The following is a 25,753-nucleotide window of genomic DNA, read 5'->3' on the forward strand; positions in this document are numbered from 1 at the left end:
TCCACAGACATCGCACTGGTCAGCTGTTACTCTCTGCTTCCTGACAGACATTGAGATTTACTCCTTGCGGTTCTTATTCTACAACTGTTTCTTTCTGTTACATTTCCTTCACCTTTTCTGGACTGTTTGCTCCTATTATTTGCCTTCTCCTGTCTCTCGTCAGTGACACTGCATGCCTTCAAGGAAGTCACCCTTGGCCTCCCTTCCTTTTATTTCTCCCTGTCCCAGGCACTTGTTAAACCACTTTCAGCTCTGAGCCAGTAATGGTGCCCATTCAGCATTGGATCAGTACCCTCTTCCTCCTCATTAAGTTAAAAAATATGATTTTATTTTTATTTTTCTGTAGTTATATTCCTGCAAGTACATAGATCTATAATAAACAGTGAAGTTGGTAGTTGGAACATCTGTCTGAGGGCTATAGTTTTAGATAAAGTGTTTATAAATATTTTGGGAGCCCTAAACAAAGCACTTTGTCCACTATTATCACTCCACTTTCTTAAAGCATAGCAGTTCCAAAGGTACTCTGCCCTTCCAACTGGGCTCCATTGATTGTTTTTAGTAGTCCACCATCTCTCTTCATTAAATTTATTTCTCCATTGCCTCAGGCACACATTAAACCACTTTCAGTTCTGAGCCAGTATTTTATTTTTCCAGAGCTGCAGAACTATATTTTGTACTTAATCTTTCTCATTGTTTTGGTGCTGTTTTGGGAGGGCAGCCTATGGAAAGCAATTCAAAGTCCAAAGAAACCTCCTTACCATCAGACAATTGATTAAACAGTCAAGTACTTTTTTAATGTTGTATATTACTATTAGTCAGGATAACTTGATTTTGGACTAACAGTGGGGTAATTATGTCAAATTACAAACTAAAGATACAAATACAGTAGTGAACATATTTGTTAGTAGCTGAATGGAAACACCTAATTATATTCCCAAGGCCACTTTGATGATTATTTTTTTGAGACTTTACTTTCCTGCTTGGACTCACCTTCTTCATTCATCATTGCTACACCTGGGCTAACTCTGGCTCCCTACTACACCCCCAGTTCCCACACCCCCCCCCCACACACAGCCTTAACTTATATATCCAAAGCTACACTCATCTAAGTAACTTAGCAATTAAGTCAATCACCTTAACAGAATATACCTAAACTCCTTCTTCACCTCTCAATTAACCTTTTACCACACCATCACATACCCTCACACTCATTCAACCATGGCCTTTCTACATCTACCAACCCTGATGCCTCTTTCTTTCCTAGCCCACCTGACCTGTCTTCCCAATCACATCCATACAAGCCATAGTCTCTCACCACAATCACTTTTTCAACTACTCTATCACCACAAACATAGCTTTAACACAAACCCCATAACTCCATCACTCTACCCCACCTCCTTTATTCATTACTTCAAACTTAAGATCTAAACTCTACAGACTTTAAAAAAAGAATACAGTTAAAAAAAAAAAAAACTCTATGACCCCTACCCCCACAACATACACCCCATATCCCATCAAATTAATATTAGATGGTGACATGCACTCCAGTCCAAGACCATCTACTGATGACTCCACAATCACTAACTCAAAACCAAATGCAGTCCTCTCAGCTCCCAAAACATCCTCGTTGAACATTTTACACCTGAAGCATTTACAATAAAATAACCGAGCTGTATGCATGGAAAGTTCAACACTCCCTTGACATACTAATAATTATAGAAACTTGGCTAAAGCTCCATATTAAAGACAAGAAACTACTACCAGCCAGTTACTAAGGGTAGACAGTCAAAACAAAGAAGCAGGAGGTGTAACCATTTTATATAAAAATACTCTTCAACCTACCCTTTCCCCTGTCACCACCCCGACCATTAATAATGCTGAAATCAATAGTGTTCTGCTGAAGCTAAAGCCCGACACAACCCTATCCATAACATGAATTTACATTGCTCCTGGAAATAACATCAGCACCACCAAAGAATTTCTATCATGGGTCATCTCTAGCCAACAAGAAAAGATAATTTTTGGAGATTTCAATATTAGTCATCTGTATGTCTGTCAGTTGTGATTATCCTCAAAAAGACATCCATCTCTATGGCTTCACCCAACTAACTACCTCTTCCACTCCTTACATAATACCAACAAAGACACAGTACTAAACTAGATACTCACCTCCTCCCCTAAGAACATTTTATCCTATGATTCTCTCTCTCCAATGCTCTAAGTGAACATCTTCCTACCTTTGTTATTAAAGCTGAAAAACACACTCCTATACCACCTTAATGAAATACACAATCTCTCATCCTTCCAAAAAGAAACATTTATATGAACCTACAGCTCTGTAAATGGCAACATCTAAAAGATTTCCCGGTAGATGGTGCTGTTACTGAATTGTCTACAACCTTTCTTAACATTATAAACAGTTTAGGTCCCTTCAGAACAAAACATGTAAAAGCCATACCAGCCCCTTTGCTGACCAAAGCAACAAAACTTCTAATGCACTTCAGAGACAAAGCCTGGAATTCCGAGATCAAAAATAAAACACAGACACACACACACACACACACACACACACACACACACACACACACACACACACACACACACACTTAGAAATATTTCATCAACTCAAAAATCACACAAAATACCAAATCAAATAAATTAAAAAAAAATTAATCTATGGTCCAAATATCTTCAAAGCCCAAATGCATTCTGGTCAACTATTAACAAAATCCTGAAACCAGGCCATGCCACAAAACCTGAACCCATATTGACCAACAACACAGAAGATATTGCCACTCACTTTAATATACACTTAATGAACTCAGTCACATCCTTAATCAAACACCACACTCCTGCCACCAGTCCCCCTCCATCTCCAACAACACCTGTGACTCTGCCCCATTATCATTGCAACCAGTTCCAACATCAACCATTAAAAACCTCTATTAAAACTGAAATGCACCACCCTAGCACCCTATAATTTCCCCACTGAATATCTACAAATGGCTGCCAAGGCTATAGTCTAGCCCATTTCCATACTCATAAACCACTCTATCACAGAAGCAGACATCCCACCACTATGGAAAAAAGTTACATCCTATCACTACAGAAAGGAGAAAATAACACTGAACTTAGTAACTACTGCCCTATTGCTACCCTGTTCCCCTTATCTAAAATTCTTGAAAATGCATTCAGGCCCAGCTCTCCCAACAAATAACCTGCTCTTCCCTCTCCAAGCATGGATTCCACTCCCATCATAGCAATACTGCAGCCCTCCTACATTTCACTAATACTGTAAATACAGGAATGAAGGAAGGCTAGTGTCTGCCCTCTTTCTAGCCTTTCCAAAGGCTTCAGCGCAGTCTCATATGCCATCCTCCTACACAAACTTTCAACTGCAGGATTTAATGAAATCTTTACTGCATGGTTTAACAGGCATCTTGCAAACAGATCACATGCCATAAAATAAAATGGCACAAAGACTTTCCCCCTTTCCTTTCAGTCTACACAGGCATCTCCCAAGTGTGCATCCTTGTACCATTCTTTTCAACATTTTCATGAATAACCTCCCAGATGCCTCCAAATCAGCTACAATAATTCAGTACGCCATTGACTCCACCTTCATATGTAGCACTTAAAACCTTAGTAACTTGCAACAAATCACTGAAGAATCCTTCTCATCTGTTGAAGCCTGGCTCACTGACTCAAAACTTTTTCTCAATTCCAAAAAAAAACAAAAAAAAAACAAAATTATTCTCTTTACACATAGACACCTCTCAGCTCAGAAACCCAAATATCACTAACATTAAAATTGTTTCACATACTAAGCTGTGTGGCATCTACATTGACAATAACTTAAAATTTGACTACCACATCCAAAATACAGTAAAGATAACTCACCAGATATTGGCCTCCTTATATAGAGTTCAAACTTCCTCACTGTCCAAATGGAAAACATTCTGCCTCTACCCTACTACTCCCAACACTTCTCCATGCTATTTTCACTAACTCTCAAGTCTCTCAGCTCTCAAAGCTCAAACAGTGCTATCACAAAGTAGCAAAGCTTACAGTAAATCACAAAAACAAATCCCAACACTGCCTTGCACTCAAAGAACCAAACTAGCTTGAACCACCCCACTATCTTGCTGCCAGCTTGCGAGTGCTCATAACCTCATCTATAAATCTGCAAACTGTCCATCTCTGTCAACTCTAGTTTAGCCATATAAACCAAATACACCACTTCTCTTGACCCAAATCTGCTTCTCCACATCACTAATTCCAACCTGGGCCAGTGTTAGCATTTTGGGGGCCCCTCAACAAATCTTAAGTTGAAGGCCTCCTGGAACCTTTCAGTCTAAATATTACCCTGTCACAGCCACCCCTCCTAAGCAACCTTTTAGTTAATGCTGCAGGGTTTTAGGAGTAGTATGCACAGACTGAACTATAGCTACAACGCTCTTACATTATGACCAACCTGTGTACCACATCATGTTGGCCCATCTCACAGAGGGACATTCACAGTGACAGCTATTTATTTGCAATGATGTTAATTCCCCTATATACAGGGTTGCTCTGATGTGAAATAGGGCCATAAGTGAAGGTCTCCATGCCCTCCCAACTGCCTACTGTTTCACCACCGCCCCACACCCACCCATACACGTATACACACACACACACACACACACACACACACACACACACACACACACACACACACACACACACACACACACACACACACACACACACACACACACACACACACACACACACATATAAATATGCACACAAATACACACGTGCATGCACACACACACACACACACACACACACACACACACACACACATTTTCCTGTGCTCCTCCTTGTTTTGTTCTCCATCCTGGGCTACCAATGTAATGCACATTACTTTGTTTACCTTTATTCACATTTTGCCTTACTTTTCAACTTTTTACAGAAGCTGTGGCTTCCTAGATGGCCTGAAGTGCATTTTAGAGTTTTTTTCTTGTACACTTTAAGCACACTGTAACTGACTAAGATACCACAGTAATAACTGTCTAGGAAGTAAATGAATTATATTAGGCTGGCTCTCAGAAGCTGTAGAGTTCTGGATGCGTTAAGGTACATTTTAGAGCATTTTCCCAGCCTTTTGATTAAGTGGTGGCCTGAACAAAGAGCATAAGTAAGAAAAAACATTCAATCGTATTTTGTTTTTTCAAGGAAGACATACTTTGTGCCCAAAGCCTGATGTTCAAAGCTGATGAAAGAGTATCTCACAGACTAACAAGACAATGTTTGATAGGATACATACATCCTATACATCCTATCTGGGAATACTACCTATCTCTCTACCTCCCCTTCCCAAAAAACTTTGCTGTCTGTGCATCCAGTGGGTTGAATGCAAAAGCTCAAAGGATATGAGCATGCCTCCTTGGTCCTATTCTCAAAAAGCAACCATCTGTATATGTGCCTGATGTGTGATTGTTTGGAAAGTGCATCAGAAAGGAGATTACATTAATATATTGCAGCTTGTTACTCCTAGACCGTACACTACCCCTACACAAGGTATAGCGACTTTTTTGTACATCTCTGAAGTTCTGTCCCTGTCAACAATTAGAGCACCAAATTGTCCCCAGCACCAACATAAGCTATAATGACCCTCTCTGAAGATCTCTGAGGTTTGATTGTAAGGAAAATTAATGAAATAATAACTATGTAATACCAAGCCCCCCACATAAGCTAGTACAACCTTACTTAACACCTCGGAGACAGGCTAGTTTTAGAATGAGTGTGGTTGAGGGTAGAGGCCACCACTAATTCCAAGCGAAAATCCATTTTACAGTCTGTGGAATGGGGGCCACCTAATGTCTAGAATTTGAAAGTTAATTACTTGTTAACTGCATTTTTACTGCTACCTACAGCATTATGTATGTGCCAGCATTACTATTTGAGTACACTGATAAAAAAATCAGTGATTATTTTGCACACACACACACACACACACACACACACACACACACACACACACACACACACACACACACACACACACACACACATGCATGCACACACGCGCACACACACACACACACACACACACACACACACACACACACACACACACACACACACACACACACACACACAGACACACACACACACAGACACACACACACACACACACACACAGACACACACGTGCACACACACACACACACACACGTGCACACACAGACACACACACTATTCCTGACAAGTTAAGTCTATCACAAGATGCACAGACACATGCATACACCCTGCATGCTCACTTTTACAGAAATCGTAGGAAAGACAGTTAGTTCACCTACAGCATATCTTTAAAGTGCACAGGCGAACCCATATAGTAACAGGGAGGGCATGAAGACTCCACACAGAAAAATATATAGCCATGAACTCACACAGAGCAAAGAACTGTGAAATGGCAATGCTATTCACCATGGCAATAAGCAGTTGCTTTCACACATATCCTGCTGCTGCCAAACCATCAAAGATAGCCACCTATCATGTGTAATATCTATGTTTTTAATAGTAAATGAAATTAATTATTAAAAAAACAAAAGAGAAGAAGGTGGTGTGCCAAAAGCTGAAGACCACAAAACCAACACTGTATTAGCATACTAAAGTCCAGTCATAAAAAAAACGTCCACACCATAAAGCCCGAAGGTCACTTGCTTTATTTAACACACTAACGCTCCAAATTTGCTCTGCGTTTTCATCTACACATACAAAAGACTTCATCAGATGTATAAAAATCACCAGCTAGCAACACCTCTTAAATACCCCTCCCTCTAACACATCCACCAATAAAAAAGTTTATTAAATTTTAAAAAAACTTTTCTTGTAAGTATGAATCAAATCACCAATGCCAGCCTTGTGTATTGTATATAAATAAAATAGCTTATAAATATATAAAATGCTGTAATAAACTTCCATTAAAATCCTAAAATATATAACAAATACAATATAAATAAATGTGTTTGTGTATAAAATGTAAGCAAAGTTAAAACAAAATTGTCCTCTCCTCCCATCTAGTGGCCCTGTAGGAAATTACAACATAGCAGCCCTGAGCTTCAGAACTGGGGCCAGGGATATATGGTCATTTAAACCTGCCCCTTTGTTAGCTTCCAACTTTAATTGCCAGAATAATTCGCGGAACTCAGTGGTAGTCTCCCAAGGTCCACCACAAGGGTCTACATCCACTTTCTCTATGACATAGAACCCATATTTAGCTAGTGGACATAAATTCTGGTGCCTGTATAATGCATTAAGTCTCATCCATTTTCCTAATATCATTCATATGCTCATAAATGCACCTTTTCAACTTTCTAGTGGTTTTCCCTATGTAGAAAGCCCTGCAGATTTTGCATATAGTAATATAAACTACTCCAGTGGTGTCACAATTAGTGTAACCATTGGTTTTAAGTTCAGTCCCCCTTTGCTTTAGAAACACTGACTGCCCTTGGAGGACATAGACACATTGCAAACAACTACCACATTTGTAGGTTCCTGTTTTCTTTCTACTCTGTCTTTTCTTTCTAGTCTCAAGTATTTGTTTCATATTCTTTCCTTTTCTATACGTAAATTTTAAAGGATCTACAAATACTTTTCGTTAAATCTGAAAAATTACTAAATTTATTCCAGTTGTTAGTAACTATTTTCTTAATGAAAGTTGTTTCCCTATTGTAGTTAAGTACAAAATCGCTATTCCAGTTGGTAGTAGCCTGTTCATCTTTATTTCCCTCAGTGGGTCCCCTTATTTCTGACTTGCCTAAAATAAGGGCAAATTCCCACTTTTTTCTTCCTTTACCTCTGCTATTATTCATTCAATAGGGACCAGGGGGTATTCCCTTTCCAAAAACATATATTTTAATTTTTGACTTTCAATTTCAAAATCTTCATCATCAGATGTCATTCTACAACTTGTAATTAGTTGCCCCCTCAAAATATCCCTCTTTTGTGAAAATGGGTGGGCGCCACTAGTAAAAAAATAGGTAGGAGTTAGAAAATGAATTTTTTCTGAAAACCTTAGATTTAATAGTCTTTAACTCTATTACCTTTTCCAACACCACATCTAGCTATTGTAATCTTTCACAAGAAATTGTGTGGGTGAATTTTTAAAAAATCCGTAGTGCTATTTAAATAACTAATAAAGTCTCAATATTTCTTTGGGACCTGACCAAAAAATACATATATCGTCCAGGTACCTACAATAGTAGTTCCAATATTTAGAATATGAGGAATGTGTAATGAATTTTTCCTCCCAAGTGGATAAAACTAAATTAGCATACATGGGAGCACAACTTGCTCCCATGGCTACTCCACTGGTCTGCTTAAAAAAATTCTCCCTCGAAATATAGGAAGTTGTTTCTAAGCACTAAATCCATTAACTCAATAAATAAATCCACTTTATCATGTTCTATGTCCCCTTTGAACCTTAAAGCGGCTTTGAACCATTGCAGTCCAATGAGGTATCACATTAAACAAATCTTGGATGTCTAAGGTAACAAAAACAAGCTCTTCACTAAATAAGTCCTGTTTAATATTTCTTAAAAAAATCCCATGAATCTTTGAGTATTCCAGCCCTCTTAGTCCAAACCTTTTTTAATTCCAGGTCTAAGTATTTAGCAATTGGATATGTCTTAGATCCTGAGGCTGCTACTATTGGTCTGAGGGGCAGATCTTCCAAGTTCTTATGAACTTTAGGAATCCCAAAGATGGATGGTATTTTTGGCTTATCTATAGTTAAAAAATTAAATACTTCTAAGGTAATATTACCTTCATTCAACAACTCATTTAACATGAAATCTATTCTCCTATTAGCAATATTACTCTAATTTTTGGAAACTCTAGACTATATGTCCATAGCATTTTAGCCGAATATAGTATACTATCTATAAACACTACTCCCCTTCCCTTGTCAGGCTTCATAACCCTAATATATTGATTGTCTTTCAAGGAGGTAAGTAACTGATGTTCTTCTTTCATAAGGTTATAATACTTCCTCCACTTCCTTTGATTCAGCCTGATCTTCCCCACTTGTGTTTCAAAGTTTTTTAACTGTGGATGGAGGGGTGGGTTAAGTGTACTCTTCTTCTTAATCTGAGTGCTCGTGTTGTTAGTTCCTCTTTTCTCATTATCAAACATCAACTCTAGGTTTTTCTTATGAACAAACATCTTAAGGTCAATTAGAATTTGTGAAAGGTTGCTAGTAGAAGTGGGAACGATTTTTAAACCCTTACAAAACAAATGAAAGTGGGTGTAAGTAATTTCTGCAACAATGTAGTTGTAAATACTAAAATTACGATAAACATGCCTATTCCCTTCAATTATAATTTTATTCTCATCTGTGCTAGACTGAACATTCAAAGGCCCACTCCTATCTGGGCTCAATAACACCTCCCGTTTGGGTACCCCATCTTGTTGTTAAAATAATAATAAAACTGGACTTAAGTGTGCTAATACATTATTGGTTTTGTGAAATAAATGATTGTAAACCTGTTACTCTTAAATATACTACAACTCCCTCCCCCACACACACAGAACAAAAGCCACAATACTAGTTTTACACTAACTTCCTCAAGCAACAATACATTGTGTGGCACTAGTAATGCCACACCAGTTCAGTGACTTGTTTAGCAGTTATCAAACAACACACTAAGTCACTTTTATTCACCTGAGGAGTAATGCAAACCTGTCACTCTGCCTGATTTCACAGAATGCCCTTAATTTTGTCTCATACTTTTGCCCTGCTCCTCATAAAAATTTTGATTTACTGGTCAGTAGTTTAGAATTACAGATAGTCAATAATGCCAGAGATTAGAGTTTCATGCTTCTTATTGTTCATAAAATACATGTTGATGCAAAATGTGCTATTCTATTAACTTTTCAGTAAATTAGAGTAATATTTAAAATGTTATCTAATGTTAAGCATTTATTCCATCTTTATTTTTGGTGCTGTCCAGAATTTGTGAGTAAAGAAGTTAAGAGTTATAGTATCTGGTGTCTTGCCAGTATTTGTAAAACTCCTTGAAAGAGAAAACTGTCACTGAAGATCGGGAGTGTTTGCTTTTCTTAAAATCCCAGGCAAGCACTAAGATTGCTAGCTCTTGGCTGCCAGTAACACTTTTCTCTGTCACCTTCATTCACTGATTGCTAACTTTATTCTAACAGGGTTATACTACAACCCTGTTTAGGATAAAGTGCATAACTGGAGAATGGATGTTTTTTCTCCTCATTTTCCCCATCTAACAGAAGCTACGGCTGGGCCCCCACACAGTCAAGGATTATAAGAGGGCTAGCTATGATGTTAGTTTTAGTGGTGAGACGGTACACCAGCAGGCTTTAACTATGTTAGTGGTAAAACATTTAATGAAATTATGAAGCCTACTACTTGGTAAAACATTGTTACTACAGCAAAGGTATATTTGGAATGATTTGTTTTTAAATTGATCTAATGTGAATCTGCTTTTTATATGTATTTGTGATAAATTATTGAATGCAATTGTAAATCTATAATATTGTCTTCTACTTTTACTACTATTTGTTAATGTATTAGTTATTCAGCTAAGAAAATTATTGTAATTTTTTTCTTCTCCTTTCAGTTCTCTCTTTTTCATACTGATGTGTAGAGTTTTTCCATCTGGGCCTTTGCTGAAAAGGGGTTTGCTTTGCTGAGCCAGTCAGACTACCCAAGTAAACAAATTTAAATAAATAAATAAATAAATAAATAAATGCATTTTCAAGAAGAAATAATGCCAATCCATAGGGTTCTGCATCCTATGAGTTATTATTACTGACCTGGTTTATTAAGAAAACAGAATTGCTGTACTAGCTTTTGTTGGTTTGACAAACATGTAACAACATATCAAAGCAAGATAAAACTTGCTGTAGTTGGGGGCCCCAGTGACCGCAGGGTTTACTGATGGCTAAAACTGGCTATGAATCCAACCATACAGCTGCTGATAGTCTATTCTCAAATTATGGCACCAAAGCATGCAACACCATACCTATCTCTGTAAAAACAAGACAGCATCTCAAACTTTTTAAACAGAAGCTAAAGTGAAATCTGCAGAATCTCTGGCTGTGCCCCTGCACTAGCCCTAAATAAGTACCCCTAGATCAAGCTTTAATTCCACACTTCCTCATACCCTTCACCTGCTCCTGCTCATCTCTTTCTCACAGCCCTTCTTCTGTCTACTCTGACTCACCCACAATAACTGACAAATACTCCCCACGCTTTCCAAGTCACTTCATCTTTCTTACATGCACCCGTAGAACGTTCCTTTTCCTTCCATCTCTACTTCCTTCACACTTTCAATCACTTCTAATCCTTCTCCTTCAGTCAGTCTTTAGTTTACTACACCAGCTGCTAACTTTTATGCATCTTTGTCTACTTTAGGTCTTTATATATTTCTGTGTTTATGTGTGTGTGTGTGTGTGTGTGTGTGTGTGTGTGTGTGTGTGTGTGTGTGTGTGTGTGTATGTGTGTGTATATATATATATATATATATATATATATATATATATATATATATATAAATTGCTACTGGTCCAGAGAAATGTATGTCTATATATTGAATTATGTGCATCATCTCCGTTTGCTCAAAACATTAATCTGTATCCGTGCCTTAATATACTATCTGCAATAAGTGAATTATTATGCAGATTTTCAGATTACTATTGCATGACTTTTTTATACAATGTGTACAGTTTTACAAAATGTTTGTATTCACTAGACTATGTATACACTTGTAAAATGCTGTTTTTTCTACACTATGTCTAATTTTTAGTTTATATAATTTATAGCTTTTCACCCTGGGCCCCCTCTGTAAAGGGGACTCTGTGCCAGTCAGACTTGCCTGGACAACAAATGCAATAAATAAATAAGTAAATAAATAAATAAATAAATAAATAAATAAATAAATGTATGAGAAGATACACTTACAATATATCAGTAAAGAAATGTAATAATTCAAAGAAACAGAAATAATTCTGACTTAGAAAAATGCTGGTTATAGCTTTAGTCCTTGCTAGCAGCCTGTACAAAGTATGCCGAAAAGTTAGTGGGTAAAAACACATCATCAGTTTGGCCAATGCAGCAAAATGCAGGACAAACAATGAAAGATAAAGTACTTCTAAATACTGGTTAGCATGAAGTTATGGGCAAACAGCTTTCAATTCATCCTGAAAAAAGTTTGGTTTTCATAGGGGGAGCATCCAGCATTGGTTTAGTAAGCTTAGCAGTAAACCTTCTTAGTGGAAACAATTGTTGTTCCTATGTATGCAGAGCAGTTGTGAATTCACTTTGGTCATCTTAATCAAATGCATAATAGTCCTAAAAATACTGAAAACAGAGAGAATTTTTAATCCACAAAAACTTGGCAGTAAACGGAGTGCCCCATATTTCTGGGAAATGTTTCTGTTTGCCCCACACTTCCGCCATTAGCACTTATGCCCTGCATTTTGAATAGATGGTTGAGATTCAGGGACAGTCTTCATATATGGCATAAAGTTTGTATTCATGGCTGCAAAAATCAAGGGTTTAGTTTTACTGGTGTTAAGGCAAAGACAAGAATTTTGTCTCCAGTTTTTAAGTGTAAAACTAGTCTACAGATGTATACAGACACTCAATTTAGTTTTATAGAAGAGCATTGCTTTGTCAGCCTTAAGGTGCTAAACATGTTTGCTTCCTCCAAGATTTGGGACGTAATAGCAGCACTGCATATACTACAAAACAAATTCTTCCCAAGACCTTTCAAACACAGGGGTGATATGATACCTGTAATGGACCAACACTGGTTTTACATTTACTCAAGCATTTGGACTAGCAGGGGCCTTTTTGTCAGGAGCTAATAAGTTACTGATACCAGATACAGTGCTTTAATGTATAGCTGCATGTGGAATGGTGCCTTCGTAGAAGATGTTGATAGCTTCATATTCTACTGGATTAGTTGGTGCAGAGCTGTAAACTGTCCACTGTTAATAATCATCATCATCATCATCACATAAACTGTGCATTATCAATGTGAACATGTAAACCCAAACAGGATTAAAAAAATTATATATATATCTGTGTAAACAACAAACACAGAACAGCTAGAAAAGTGAAATAAACAAAGAGGTCCTTGTGTTCAGGGATGGGTGGGAGGTTTTAAACAATTAACCTACACCACAAGGGTAACTCCATGCTCTACAGGTGTGTAAGTGGGTGGAATGTATAGTTGCTTGCCATTAACTTAAGCCAGAAGGGTATATGGGTCAGGAGTATTTTTGAATACATAGAAGAAAGATGTTCATATAAAAAAAGAATTATTAGCAATAATTTATGAATGTGAAAAAAATATGAATATTAGTATGGCAAACAAGTTCAGGGAGAATACATATTCTTGCAGATCTCTTCATAAAGTATTTGTTCATATATTCATAGGTTCATAGGTAAGTATAGGTAAGTGCTAGTTTAGCTGTCCTTGGGGGCCATTTTAAGCCTAGCCAATTTCCTTTTTTCTACTCAAATTAACCTACCCCATTTTGTTAGTGATTGGCCTTATCCATCCAAAGGCTGATGATTATATATTACCCCTAATGAGAATAACTGGGATCATACCATAGATAGTTTGAGGGGACCTATGCATGGCATAAAGCATTTAGGAGCTGCCTCTGTTCATTAATAAAACATGGAGAAGTCCTAGGGCAAATTTTCTGTTTCCTGTTCATAGATCTAAATCGAGCTTCAATATGAACAGTGATGAACTTTGTTTTATTTTAGTGGCGAGTCATTTCCAGAGCAGTGGTGTCCTCTGTGAGATATATCTGTCCCTCTAAACCACTCTGTTGATGTTGCAGAAGAGGTTTAGATATCTAGACTGAGTATTTCTGATGCCATTTGACTAGCTGATGTGCAGCAAATCCCTCACTATTAGGTCAGAGAATGTCTTGTATCCTAGACACAGATCACCTCTTAGCAGCCTGAAGGATACCGGATATAGTGACAGGGCTTTGAGTCACCCCATGTAGGACATTTTGTTTAGGCCTTGTTTCCTTTTAGTAAGATATTTCTGTGGGTGTTCCAGTTATTGCATGTGCCTGGACTGATACATGTCAAAGGGGGCATTATATTCAATGATTAGCCTAATGAGAGCTGTGTAAAGAGGGACAATGACATCCCTAGATCCAGACACAATCATTTTTATAACCTGTGCAATATAGAAGGACTTGTTTACAACAATGAAAGCATGTTGTTCAAAAGTTAGGTCACTCTCCACATAGGTTCCCACATCGCAAACACATGAGTCAACTATTAGGCATATTATCAATATGCTAGTTCCCTGGGATAGATGACTTCCCAAAGGATATAATAATACATATTTAGGCATTCAGTTTTAGTCCATGATTTTGGCACCAGTTATTTATTTGGGACAAACTTTTCTGCAGGATGGCTAAGTCATTTGGGGATTCAGTGAATGCTACAAAGATTTATTTGTACAAGGCACTTCCAAGATTACAGTGAATGTCAATTCATTTACAGAAGTATGATCTGAAAATGAAATACACATTGGACAAAGAGCAACACATAACAGATGTACTTAGCACAGCATATTTACAAGAGAAACATTAAGAAGTATTAGCAGAAGAACTGGAGATTTTTTTGGTTAATACTGCAGCTATCAGTGAGAGAAGGAAGGGTAAATGAATTCTGAAAATGTCCTCACACTGACTGAGAACTGCAATTATTGAAAGAGGCTGCAAGCAGAGATTCATCTAAGAACAAAAAAATGGTAAAGAAAGAAAGACAATGTCATTTTTCTTTTTGTGAAGAAATAAGCTGTGTCATTGGCTTAATGTTCAAAAATGATACAATAATATTTTCCTGCCAGCTGAGAATAGACATGCTTGTCAAAGTACATTATTCATATCTGATAATAGTAAATTGCAAAGAAAGTACAAGGGATATAGTGTATTGGTCATGCACATTGCCTCAGATTTAGTTCTGCTGATTTTTGCCACTTGCAATATATACCATAACAACAAATCACAAGAAGACATTTTAGCTAATGTGCTGCCAGATCAACTAGTGAAAAGTAACTTTATCTGTCGAGTCCTTTGAAAACAAAGTTGTCTGAATGCAAAACACTTATGTGTCTTATCTAACCATCTATCCATCCATCCATCACTCCTTTTCCCAGTTTTGCACCTGGGGTCTGAGTGTCTCTTCAACAGTGACAATCATCTAGATAGATTATTATTCCAAGTATCCTGAAATATTAATGGGCAAGACAAGTGTAAGTGTAATTAGTGCATTGAAGATTACATTCTTGAAACAGAGAATGGATGTTGTCACATAAGAGAGAGTGACTGCAATGCACCAGCATAAATTCAGAAGATTTGTGCATAAGTGGAATACAGGTGCATACGTGGGAATGCAGGTGTATAATATCCAGTCCACACTCACCAAAATCATAAGATATATGGAAAGAACTATCTAAAACAATAACAAATCCACAAGAAATAGCAGTCACAATAATTATGAGGATTGTTATTGCACATTGTGTTGGAATATAGCAATACTTCATTGGAGGTTCTCAGTCTCTCACAAGTTCAACTATTACAAGGTTGAAAAGCAAGTTGCATACTTCATTTGCATTACTGATAGCTAGTATTCAATACAAAAAATCAGTAGAAATGCTATTGCGATAGAAATCACATAAGACTACCAAATTTACAGGCAGGAGATTAAGTTGCTGAAGCAGCTTAATCAACAATCTGTGTAATTTGTGTGACAGATAAAAGCTGTGTAGAATGAATCACATATGCTTGTATTAGACAAATACACCAGTTCAAGAAGGAAGAACAAACAGAATTGTCACATCCAGTGCTGCCACAGAAAAAATAGAGACTGTGAGCACCGTGATAGCTCAAAGTTGTAGAGTAAGGTTCCTCTGATCATGTCTTCAAAAGAGCTGTGATACCACAAGAAAAGTTCCAAAAGGAAGATCAACTGCCCAGAGATAATATTCATATCAGATAGTCCAGATTTGGAAGACCGTTGAATAAATCTAATGCTTGGCCAGTTAGAAAGCTCTATATCATAATGAAAAACTGAAAGATGCATTTAACAGGAATGTTTATTGATGTTCAAAGAGAAAAGATTGTGTTTGATGTAAAAGCCCAGGATATGCTTTGTAAAAAAAAAGTTAAAATGATCAGTATAAGAAATTTATGCTTAACTCATAGAATGTGTGTAAAACAGTATGCTTTATAACTAGAGAAAAGCAATGAATAATAAGGTTATTCAGCTTTAAAAATACCAGTTCCTGGCTACAGGAAGTTGCATGTTATGTGGTACAATTTCTGGAAGCCATTTAAGTAAAAATCTCATGGTGCCCAGTAACCCACTGTATTTATTTGTGGAGTATTCTCACAAACATATAGACATTATACATGCAAGCATGTTTGTGCGTGTGCACGCGTGTGTGTGTGTGTGTGTGTGTGTGTGTGTGTGTGTGTGTGTGTGTGTGTATATATATATATATATATATATATATATATATATATATATACACATGCACACATCTGTTTAGTTTTGTATGTCTATTGGAGGTGTGTGTTGAAAGAAACATTAAAACTGACAATATACCTTTTCATTTTTTGTTTTCAATACAGCATTCTGCCAATTGTTTGATGACCAAATGCTTCAATAAAAGTACTTGGTTGGAATACAATTTCATTCAATAAAATTTTTACATTTATATTTTGTTTTCCTCCCTGAGGTGCAGTTATTGTGCAGCAAATTGCATTAAGTCAATAGATGCATGAGAGTTGAGGGTCCTCACAGAACAAATAAATTGACCACAAAAGCAGCATGGCTTCAATGTTTTCAACTGTTTTGCCTCTTGGGTAACTTGTTTTCATTCAGATGACAGACTGAGATGAAGCCCTTCCAGTGTTACTTGCACTATCATCAAAGTACTGCTCAAAGACAGCTATGGCTTGGCACTCTGCTCTCATTCATCCGTCATAATCTTTCGTGACTTGAATTAATTCCTCAGTGCCACTAACTGTTATGGTTTAAAGGAAGGCACTTAAGATTATTTCCTTGGTTTAATTTCTCCAAGTCTTTTGGGTTTCTAATACCATGATGGCAATAGACCCCATTCCTAAATCAGGGTATGATTAAAGTTCACAAAATTAATATTGTTTCAATCTTTGATGTTAGCTTAAAGTGCTTTTTGCAGCACCTGCAATGTGCCGAGAATTGGGAAATTCTGAGCTTCTTGAATAATAGTAACTATATATAATGTCTTCCTTGTCCTCAGTAGTCCACTCTATCATTTTTATGGCTTTTTTTTGGACTGTCAGTTTTTGTGTACTACTGCTTTCTTCTACAACAGGGGGGGGGGCATGCTCCCCCTAAGCATGTCCTAACTCCATTGTAGGAATGTTTCTGTGTCTTGAGGGTTCTACACTGCCATTTTTCCAGTCCTAGCACTAGTGTGCATGCCAGGATTGAGCACTTTTTTATCCTGAGACTTGTGCACTCAGTTGTCTTTTTTAACCTAACTCTGTCCATACTATATTCTATATAGTGTAGTCTTTGTGAGATTTTGTGAAAACAGGGTCCACCACATGAAGTTACCCACCAAGACTTGAGAATGAATTCAGTTCCAGCAAATGGTGAGGTTCCTGCTCATCAGGCCATCCTTACTTCAGCAGGCTCATTTCACTTTATTACAGTTGACCTTTATTTCAAAATTTTATTTTAGCAGTAGCTTTTGCAAGTCTGAAGACATTTGGGAATATCTGATTATTCTGCTCCAGTTAGTCAGGTTGCAGATTTTGGAAATTTTCCAGACTTTTACAGTGAGCTTGGGTTCCGTACCTTTCAAATATCACACATTATAAAGTATGTCACTCAGTCTGGCTTTCATAAATCCTCTGCATTGCAGGGAAAAGGTAGTATTTGGTAATGAATAATGAGATTTAGAAACACAAATTCATAATTATAATATCCTTTTGTCTGCAAATAATACAAGCATTACTGCACATATTTCACTGTGCTTTGCAATTCCATTCTCAAATTTAATCACATTATATGTTTGGCTCATTTGCAAGTCATGTGTCACACATTCTGAAAAAGAATGAAAGAAGAAAAATATGCAATGGACTTCTCCAAATGATCCTGAACAAATCTGTATCTATCCCTTTGTGTGCTTTCCTTTCTACTTTAGCAATTTTAAGTAATTACCTGATAAGATGTGACATCAGCTTGGTGTCTATCTTCCATCTCTGATCTCTGCCTGTCCAGGGAGTCACGTGTGCCCTTCAACACTTCCATTTCAGTAGTCTTTGCTTGTAGCTGACGACGGTACTCAGAAATTTCATCATGAGCACATTTTATTGCATCTGTGTTCATCTTTGCTGCTTCTGACAGCTTTTCAAGTCGCACTAGAAGGATGTAGGTGAAATAAATAAAAATAGTTACTTTGCTGTCAAATCTCAGCCACGGTACCTAGATTATTATCACAAGAAACATACAACTACAAAGTCAGCTAATTGATAGTGTGATGGGTCTTTATTTGAACCTTGATATCTGAATAAAGCTTACCATGAACATGTTATTATATTTTTAGGTTGACAGAAATGTATAGTTCATAAAGTACAGTGTATATTATTAATACAGAATGAAAAGTTAAGGCCACAGAAATTAGACCCAGGTATATGATACTTGACAAACATTTACATTATTTTTATGGATTCTAGTAAACACTCTGCATTCAGTAATACTCATGCAGAAAAGTAGAATTTACAACCTATTCCACTGTGACTGTAGTCTTACACTGTGTTTTGTACGGTGCATGGCTGCTTTATATTGTACTCTGGGTTTACAGAACCAGTGTAACTGCAGGCAGTGCAGATATCATTTTGGTGAAAAAAAAAAGCTTGGAATAACATTTTTGTATCATCCTGAGACTTATATCTCATGTAAGGTGTGAAAGCTGCCAGCCTAGCTAGATAGAATTTTGTAGATAATTCTATGTCATTGTAAATTATTAATATAATCCATAGGCTTGTTTTACAAATGTAAAGAAAACTAAATTTAAGAAAATTGGGTTATATGTTCTGAGCTTCAAAATGTAACTACATTGCACCCTGCTGGAAGAAAATTGATAAGTGAAGCATTTTGTGACTGTTTGATCTCAAGCACGGAGACAGGATGTCTGGACTAAGAAATTCTTTCCATTGTCTTAGGACAAGAGTTAATTCTAGGTTTTATATGTAAAGTGTCCTTTATTGTTGTGGTTTCCTGGTAGGTGGATATTACAAAGAAATGTTAAATTTTGAGTTCTGCGAGCCTGGGAAACTTCAGCAGAGGTGTCAAAAATGATGTAATGTGAAATAACTCAGCAGTAATGTGTAGATCAATTTAAGACTATCTCAGAGAGAAAGATTAGAGCATTTTGGATTTTGTCTGAAGCTGACAACATCTCACCAGCACTTGCTTTGCTCTGTATGTAAGTTATTTAGAACATTGTTTCTCTTAGAGTTAGATAGAAATATAGCCGGATTAGCCTAGCTGTTTTTTATATTTATGTCAGACTATCCTACAATATTGTTTTAAAAGTTTCCTGTGATCTCTGAACTCTTGATTAGCACTGTGTTGAATTGATGAGATTTGTCTTGTGCTTTTATTTATTATTAAATATTTTTAAACATTTCAATTGTAGCTGCTTTGTGTGAGATAATTTAAGCTCTTAAGCGTACATTGCATGTATTTGGTGATACTGTCCAAGCCACTGCAATAGTCTTGCTGCTCAGTCACACTTACTATTTGGATAACAGTAATATTACACAGTGAAATTGGTCACCTTTTGAGAAGGGCCTTAGTAGCTGATAAGATTAGTTAGTGGCACTGATTACTATCTTATAGTCTGGCAGGAGGGGGCATAGCTGGAGAACCTGTGCCAGCCTTCCCCAGGAGTGTCTGTATGTTTGTATATAAACAAAATCTCAGAAGTTGCTGCACTTTGAAGGAAACACGATTTCCCCATTTTTTCCACTATGTGTGAGCTTTGCATCTTTGGTCTTAAATTTTTATCCTCTTTCTATTCAGCATCACTTTCATTTTCTTTTAAGTTCTGTCTAATCTTATTATTAAAAAAATTGAACAAAACCACTTTCAGAAGCCCACAGAGAAAGTTGGGCACTCAACTTCACCTTACTCATGAAGATAAGTGTTGTATATCTTTATTAATTTCCAGTGACCTCAATGTCATACCTATGCCCTATTTGACTTTTGCTTTCTGGCAACAGTGAATATGCTAATCTGTTTGAAACAGCACATACCAGATGATATGAAACATCACAGAAGCCTTTTAGTCAGCTAAATACAAATCTTCAAATAGTCATATGAAAAAGTATTCCAGTTCTGGAATGCTTTTCAAAATATGGTCATTTTCACACAAACAAACAGGTGAAACAGATCTGAATAACTTGTTGATATGGACTTTTTACTGTATTCATAAAATACAAGTTACAATTTCATTGGATGAGACAGAACATTGTCTAAAGACATTGAGCTGAGCAACATCTTTAAGTACAAGTTTTGCAAACATATACTTTATTGAAATAAAAAAAATCAATAACAATAACAGTACACAAGAATAAAACATACGTTTAATATATATATATATATATATATATATATATATATATATATATATATATCTAGGAAGTTTGCTCGACTGAGCAAATGTCCGAATCCATAAAACCTGAACACACTTTAACGAAAACGCTTTTATCGAAAAAGCGCTTTCGTTAAAGCGTGTGACAAAAAAAACACTACATTTACATTTTAGCAGGGGGGCTTCACCCCCCTGCACCTCCCCCCCCCACTTTAATAGTCTCCCTCCAAGACCGCACTACAGTGGGGAAAGGGAAATTTCCCTTAACCGCACCGTAGTACAGCCTCAGCAACAGTCATACTTACGCAAAAGTGCTTTTTCGGTGAAAAGCACTTTCGCGTAAGTATGCCTGGCCATTTGGATTTTGGTCGTTTGCTCAGTCGAGCGAAAGTCCTAGATCCATATATATATATATATATATATATATATATATATATATATAGATATATATATATATATATATATGGGTCTTCTTCAAATAAACAAAACCCAGATTACTGAAGATGAAAAGACCGAGACAACAACACCAAAGCTTCATTTAAACGATTCCTCACATAACCAAGAATTTATTCAGGGAAAGGAGGCAGTCGGACAGCATTTGGAAGTTTGCCCTTTTCCCCACTATAGTGCAATCTCAAAGTTGGTATATTTAGTTAGGGGGTATGGGGGCAAAGCCTCCCAACTTGTGTGGGCTCAGATTGCTTTGGTGTGTCTTTCTGTGCGTGTTGGCTATCTGCCTCCTTTCCCTGAGGAAATTCTCGATTATGTGAGGTGTCGTTTAAATGAAAATTGGGTGTTGTTGTCTCAGTCTTTTTGTCTTCGGTAATGTCGGTTTTCATTTATTTGAAGTAAAGCCATATATATATATATATATATATATATATATATATATATATATATATTTATTTATACACACACACACACACACACACACACACACACACAGAGATATATATATATATATAGATATATAGATATATATATAGGCTCATAGGCATATAGTAGGCCAACAAAAACTTTATAAGATTAGCCATGCAACCCAAATATTTCCCATGTTATTGTGCTTTAGAGGTTATTTTAAGGGGGTATATGTTAGGTAGGGCATGATCTAATGGTTGCCTCTGGCCATCACAGACATAGTTGTCAGACCAGGGATGAATTTTCAATTTCCCATCCATTATTCCAGGCTGCACTTGAATTGGGTTAGGGAAGAGCTCTGCTTCACATGGATGGGAAGCCTATTACAGAGAATGGGAACTGTGTGAGATAAATAGGACATGTTGGACTGGCAGGTATGTAAGTTGCAAGCAAAGTTTAAATCCTTTGAATCAAGTAATTCTATTGATGTTTGGTTTGTGGATATGCAAAAAGTCCATCAGAGTGGAATTCAAAGATGCCTTACCTACCAGGCATAATCTGCCTCTCAGCAGTTTGTGGGAAACAGAGTAAAGAGTTTTGAGGGGATCTGCATATGACATTGTTTTTACACCAATGTATTCTTTTTGAGATAAACCTCAGTGGATGTTCCAGTTGTTACTTGTGTCTGGTGAGGTACGTACTGAAAGGGATGTTATACTCAATGACCGGTCTGATGATGGCTGAGTACAGCAGCATGATGACTTCGCTGGATCTAGAAGCCATGCCCTACTTATAAGCTAAATGGCATAGAATGATTTTCTTACAATCTCAAGACACATGTTGGTTGAAATCCAGTGTACTATGTCCATGAGTCCCTAAATCCTTGACGACCATGTCTACTTTTTAGGGGTGCTTTTTCCCTGGATGGCCAACATCCCAAAAGGTACTATTATGCATTTCTTGGCATTGAGTTTTAAGCTGTGGCTTTGGCAACAGTCATTTGTCTGTGTTAATCCTTCCTGTAGGATGTTAGCATCTTGGGGGGTTGGGTTCTATGATTGCTTCTAGTTTGCTGTCATCAGCAAACTTGACAAGCCAGAGGCCCTTGAGCTGCCCTAAACATATATATATATATATATATATATATATATGGAGATATAAAATGGGTATATTAAACATAATCAAAAATAGCCCAAATGTCAACATACGACTATGAATTCACAGAAGAATACACATCACTACCCATATACCCCCCTCCCACCCCCTGCTAATTACATACACTAACTCTGAGACTGCACAATACTGAGGAAAGGGCATATTCCCCAACCCTGGGGACCACATGATTTTCCACACCTGTCAACTATCTGTTTTATCAACCGGGTGTCAATAAAACAGATGCTGACTTTAAACATTGTCTACTGCATTTAGCACTCACATATGCATGTGTGTGTTTGTGTGTATGCAAATATGTACATATATATATATATATATATATATATATATATATATATATATATATATATACACACACACACACAAACAACTAAAGACTAATAATCATTAGATTATAACCAATATATGAGGAAACAAGAAAAGCTAGAGACAAAGTGCAAAGAGCATATTGAAGCTGGAAAAGTCAACACATGTATCACTGAGAATAGTAAAACAAATATGGAGCCACAGTCTAGAGCATAATCCTCAGCTGCTGCATAATACAATGAGCACATAAAGTAGTATTTATCTGAATTAGTGTAGAGGATAAATCCTTAACCATGGCCCAGGTTTGACTCACAGCTCAGGCACCTGTTGAAGCTGGTGGTGAGGAGGGAGAGGATTGACATGGCTTAAACTATTCCTTTCTTCTAGGGGGAAGGGGTAGGGTGCATACCTAATCAGCAAACATACTCCCAACTGCTTACTGCCCATACCATAGTACACACACCCAGAGCCTGCCCCTGTCTACAAAACATACTCAAATATTACTTCCCTCCATGATGCCTTTACTCTTGTGACAAAAGCCTATAAACTCCCTCCAAATGCCACAACACAGCAGGGGACTCTCTCTACTCTTTCTATGTAACCATGCTATGGAACTCCATGTCTGCCTCATTAAAACAGGACAGAAGTACAGAAAACTTTAAACACCAACTAAAACAACACCTAAACTCCTCCTAGCTTTGTTCTTGCTTACATTCTGACTAATCAACTCTCCCCATCCCCCAGGATACTGTCTAAACTCCCCCCTTCATAAAATTGCTTTTCTTTTCTGCTTAACCAACTTCTCTTACCTCTAAACTAAAACCTCTTCTCTTTTCTGCACTTCTACACCATCCCTACACCTCCTCCATTCTCTTTTATCTCCTCCTGTCTTCCTTCCTATCTCACTTGTACATATAGGTATCAAGCTCAAATGCACTAAACTACTTGTATTAACAGCTCTGTACCACTGCTGTAAAAAGGTGTTATAATTATCTCATTGTCAGTTAATGATAATCTGATTGTCTCTAATGTATCATACTATCAACATTGTAAATACTGTACTTCTTGTATCAATGTTTTATGGAACCAAGCAAATTCATGTGATATGGAGCTTTCCTTTCTAGGCTTCCACTGAAAATGGGCTGTGCACCCAGTCAGACTCTCCCATTAACAAAAAGCAATAACTAAATAAATAAATGAAATAAAAATGTACCCATTTATGCTGCCTTTTTTTAAGTCTTGGGGTAGACCAGGACTCACAGGAAGAGGACTGTCTTCAAGGGAGAGAACAGGGTCTTTTCATTATACTATACAAACAGGAGTGGCTATACAGTAAGGTACGTGTGGATGCTCTAAAAGAATAATGGATAATATATTTGCATAAGGGAGGAAATATATATATTTTTAGTATAAATGTCTACAAGGATTAACATTATTTTGGGAATGACAGATTAGAACTATATATACAAGTAAGTAAGCATATCTTTTCTGATCGCAATGCTTTACCAGTTAAAATTTTAGATGCAAATGTTGAAAAATTTTGAACAGGGCTATTAAAGATTTAAGTGGAGTAAGTCGTGTAGTAAACAAGTATTATCTTATCTGTTTAAGTTATGGAGAAACTATATAGATATGCATCTTGTTTTACCTGGGGAAGGGGTTTGAATGATAAAACAGAGAACATAAATATGGATGTTTCTTAAATGACTAAAAGGGGTCAAACCATTGTACATCCTGATTCACAGTTTAGTTTCAAACAGACAATGTTTTTACTCTACTAACCCAATTATTTGTTTGACTCTAGTTATGCTTTGTAACCACTGTAATGTTTATTTTGTTCTTTTTTAGTATGTATTCTTGTTTTATTTTATGCTGTTTTGCTGCATTTAATTTGCTGTGCAGTACTTAAGTTTGTAAGCACTTTAATAAAAGCTGAATTTAAAGTTTGCCATGCATAGTTTTGATAGTGATACGTTACTACATCCAAATGGTGTTATTTATTTTCAGTGTAGTTTTAGGTGGGCTATTAAAATGCACACATTTAATTTATTAACCTTAGTCACTTGTGAGTAAATATTCTTACTTGTATGCATATTAATCACCATTAAGAAGTTTGGGAAGGGCAATTGTATTTATTATTTTACTTACTCCTCATGACCTAGTATGAATTGATTATGCCAGTAAAGTGCAGGACCCAAGGACAAAAACTCCACAATGACAACCGTGGACAACTTTATAGCACAAATAGAAATGAAAAACAAGTAACATTAGATAATGCCAGATGTTGGTTGGTAGTGCAGTGGTATTCTTGTGTTAGGGTGTAAAGAAGTGATAGGATGGTATGCAGGAGTAAGAGGTGGTTTAAGAAATGGTATGTTGCATACAATAAACTACATCATGTAGTCTTTTTTATTCTCAAATAAGCAGTAGAGAATATTAACAAATAGTTGTGCAAAAAAGGCCAACTTATTTAAAACTGAACCAGTTAATTATATAAGCCTGACAAACATGAACTGATACAAAAATTTAATTATATATGTTTTTATGAAAGGATATTATACTGCTATCCTTCATTTTTTGATATCCACTATTGAAAAGATATAGGGTGGCCACGGTGGTGCAGTGGTTAGCATTGTCGCCTCACAGCAAGAGGTTCTCCGGTTCGATCCTCAGCTGGGGTGCCTTCTGTGTGGAGTCTG

The 25,753-nt window shown here is 36.8% G+C and overlaps 1 protein-coding gene across 1 annotated transcript in view; it reads right to left on the reverse strand.

Moving 5' to 3' along the window:
- The window catches only part of NEFH (neurofilament heavy chain), a 151,502-nt gene that overhangs the window by 26,249 nt on the left and 99,500 nt on the right, over positions 1–25,753 (reverse strand). The window contains exon 2 of the mRNA XM_044068428.1: positions 18,281–18,480. Coding sequence (XP_043924363.1) covers positions 18,281–18,480 — 200 coding nt within the window. The remainder of the gene's footprint in view (positions 1–18,280; positions 18,481–25,753) is intronic.

This window comes from Protopterus annectens, chromosome 4.part0 (genome assembly GCF_019279795.1).
Source record: "Protopterus annectens isolate FY-2018-M chromosome 4.part0, PAN1.0, whole genome shotgun sequence".
In the NCBI taxonomy this organism is placed as follows: Eukaryota; Metazoa; Chordata; order Ceratodontiformes; family Protopteridae; genus Protopterus; species Protopterus annectens.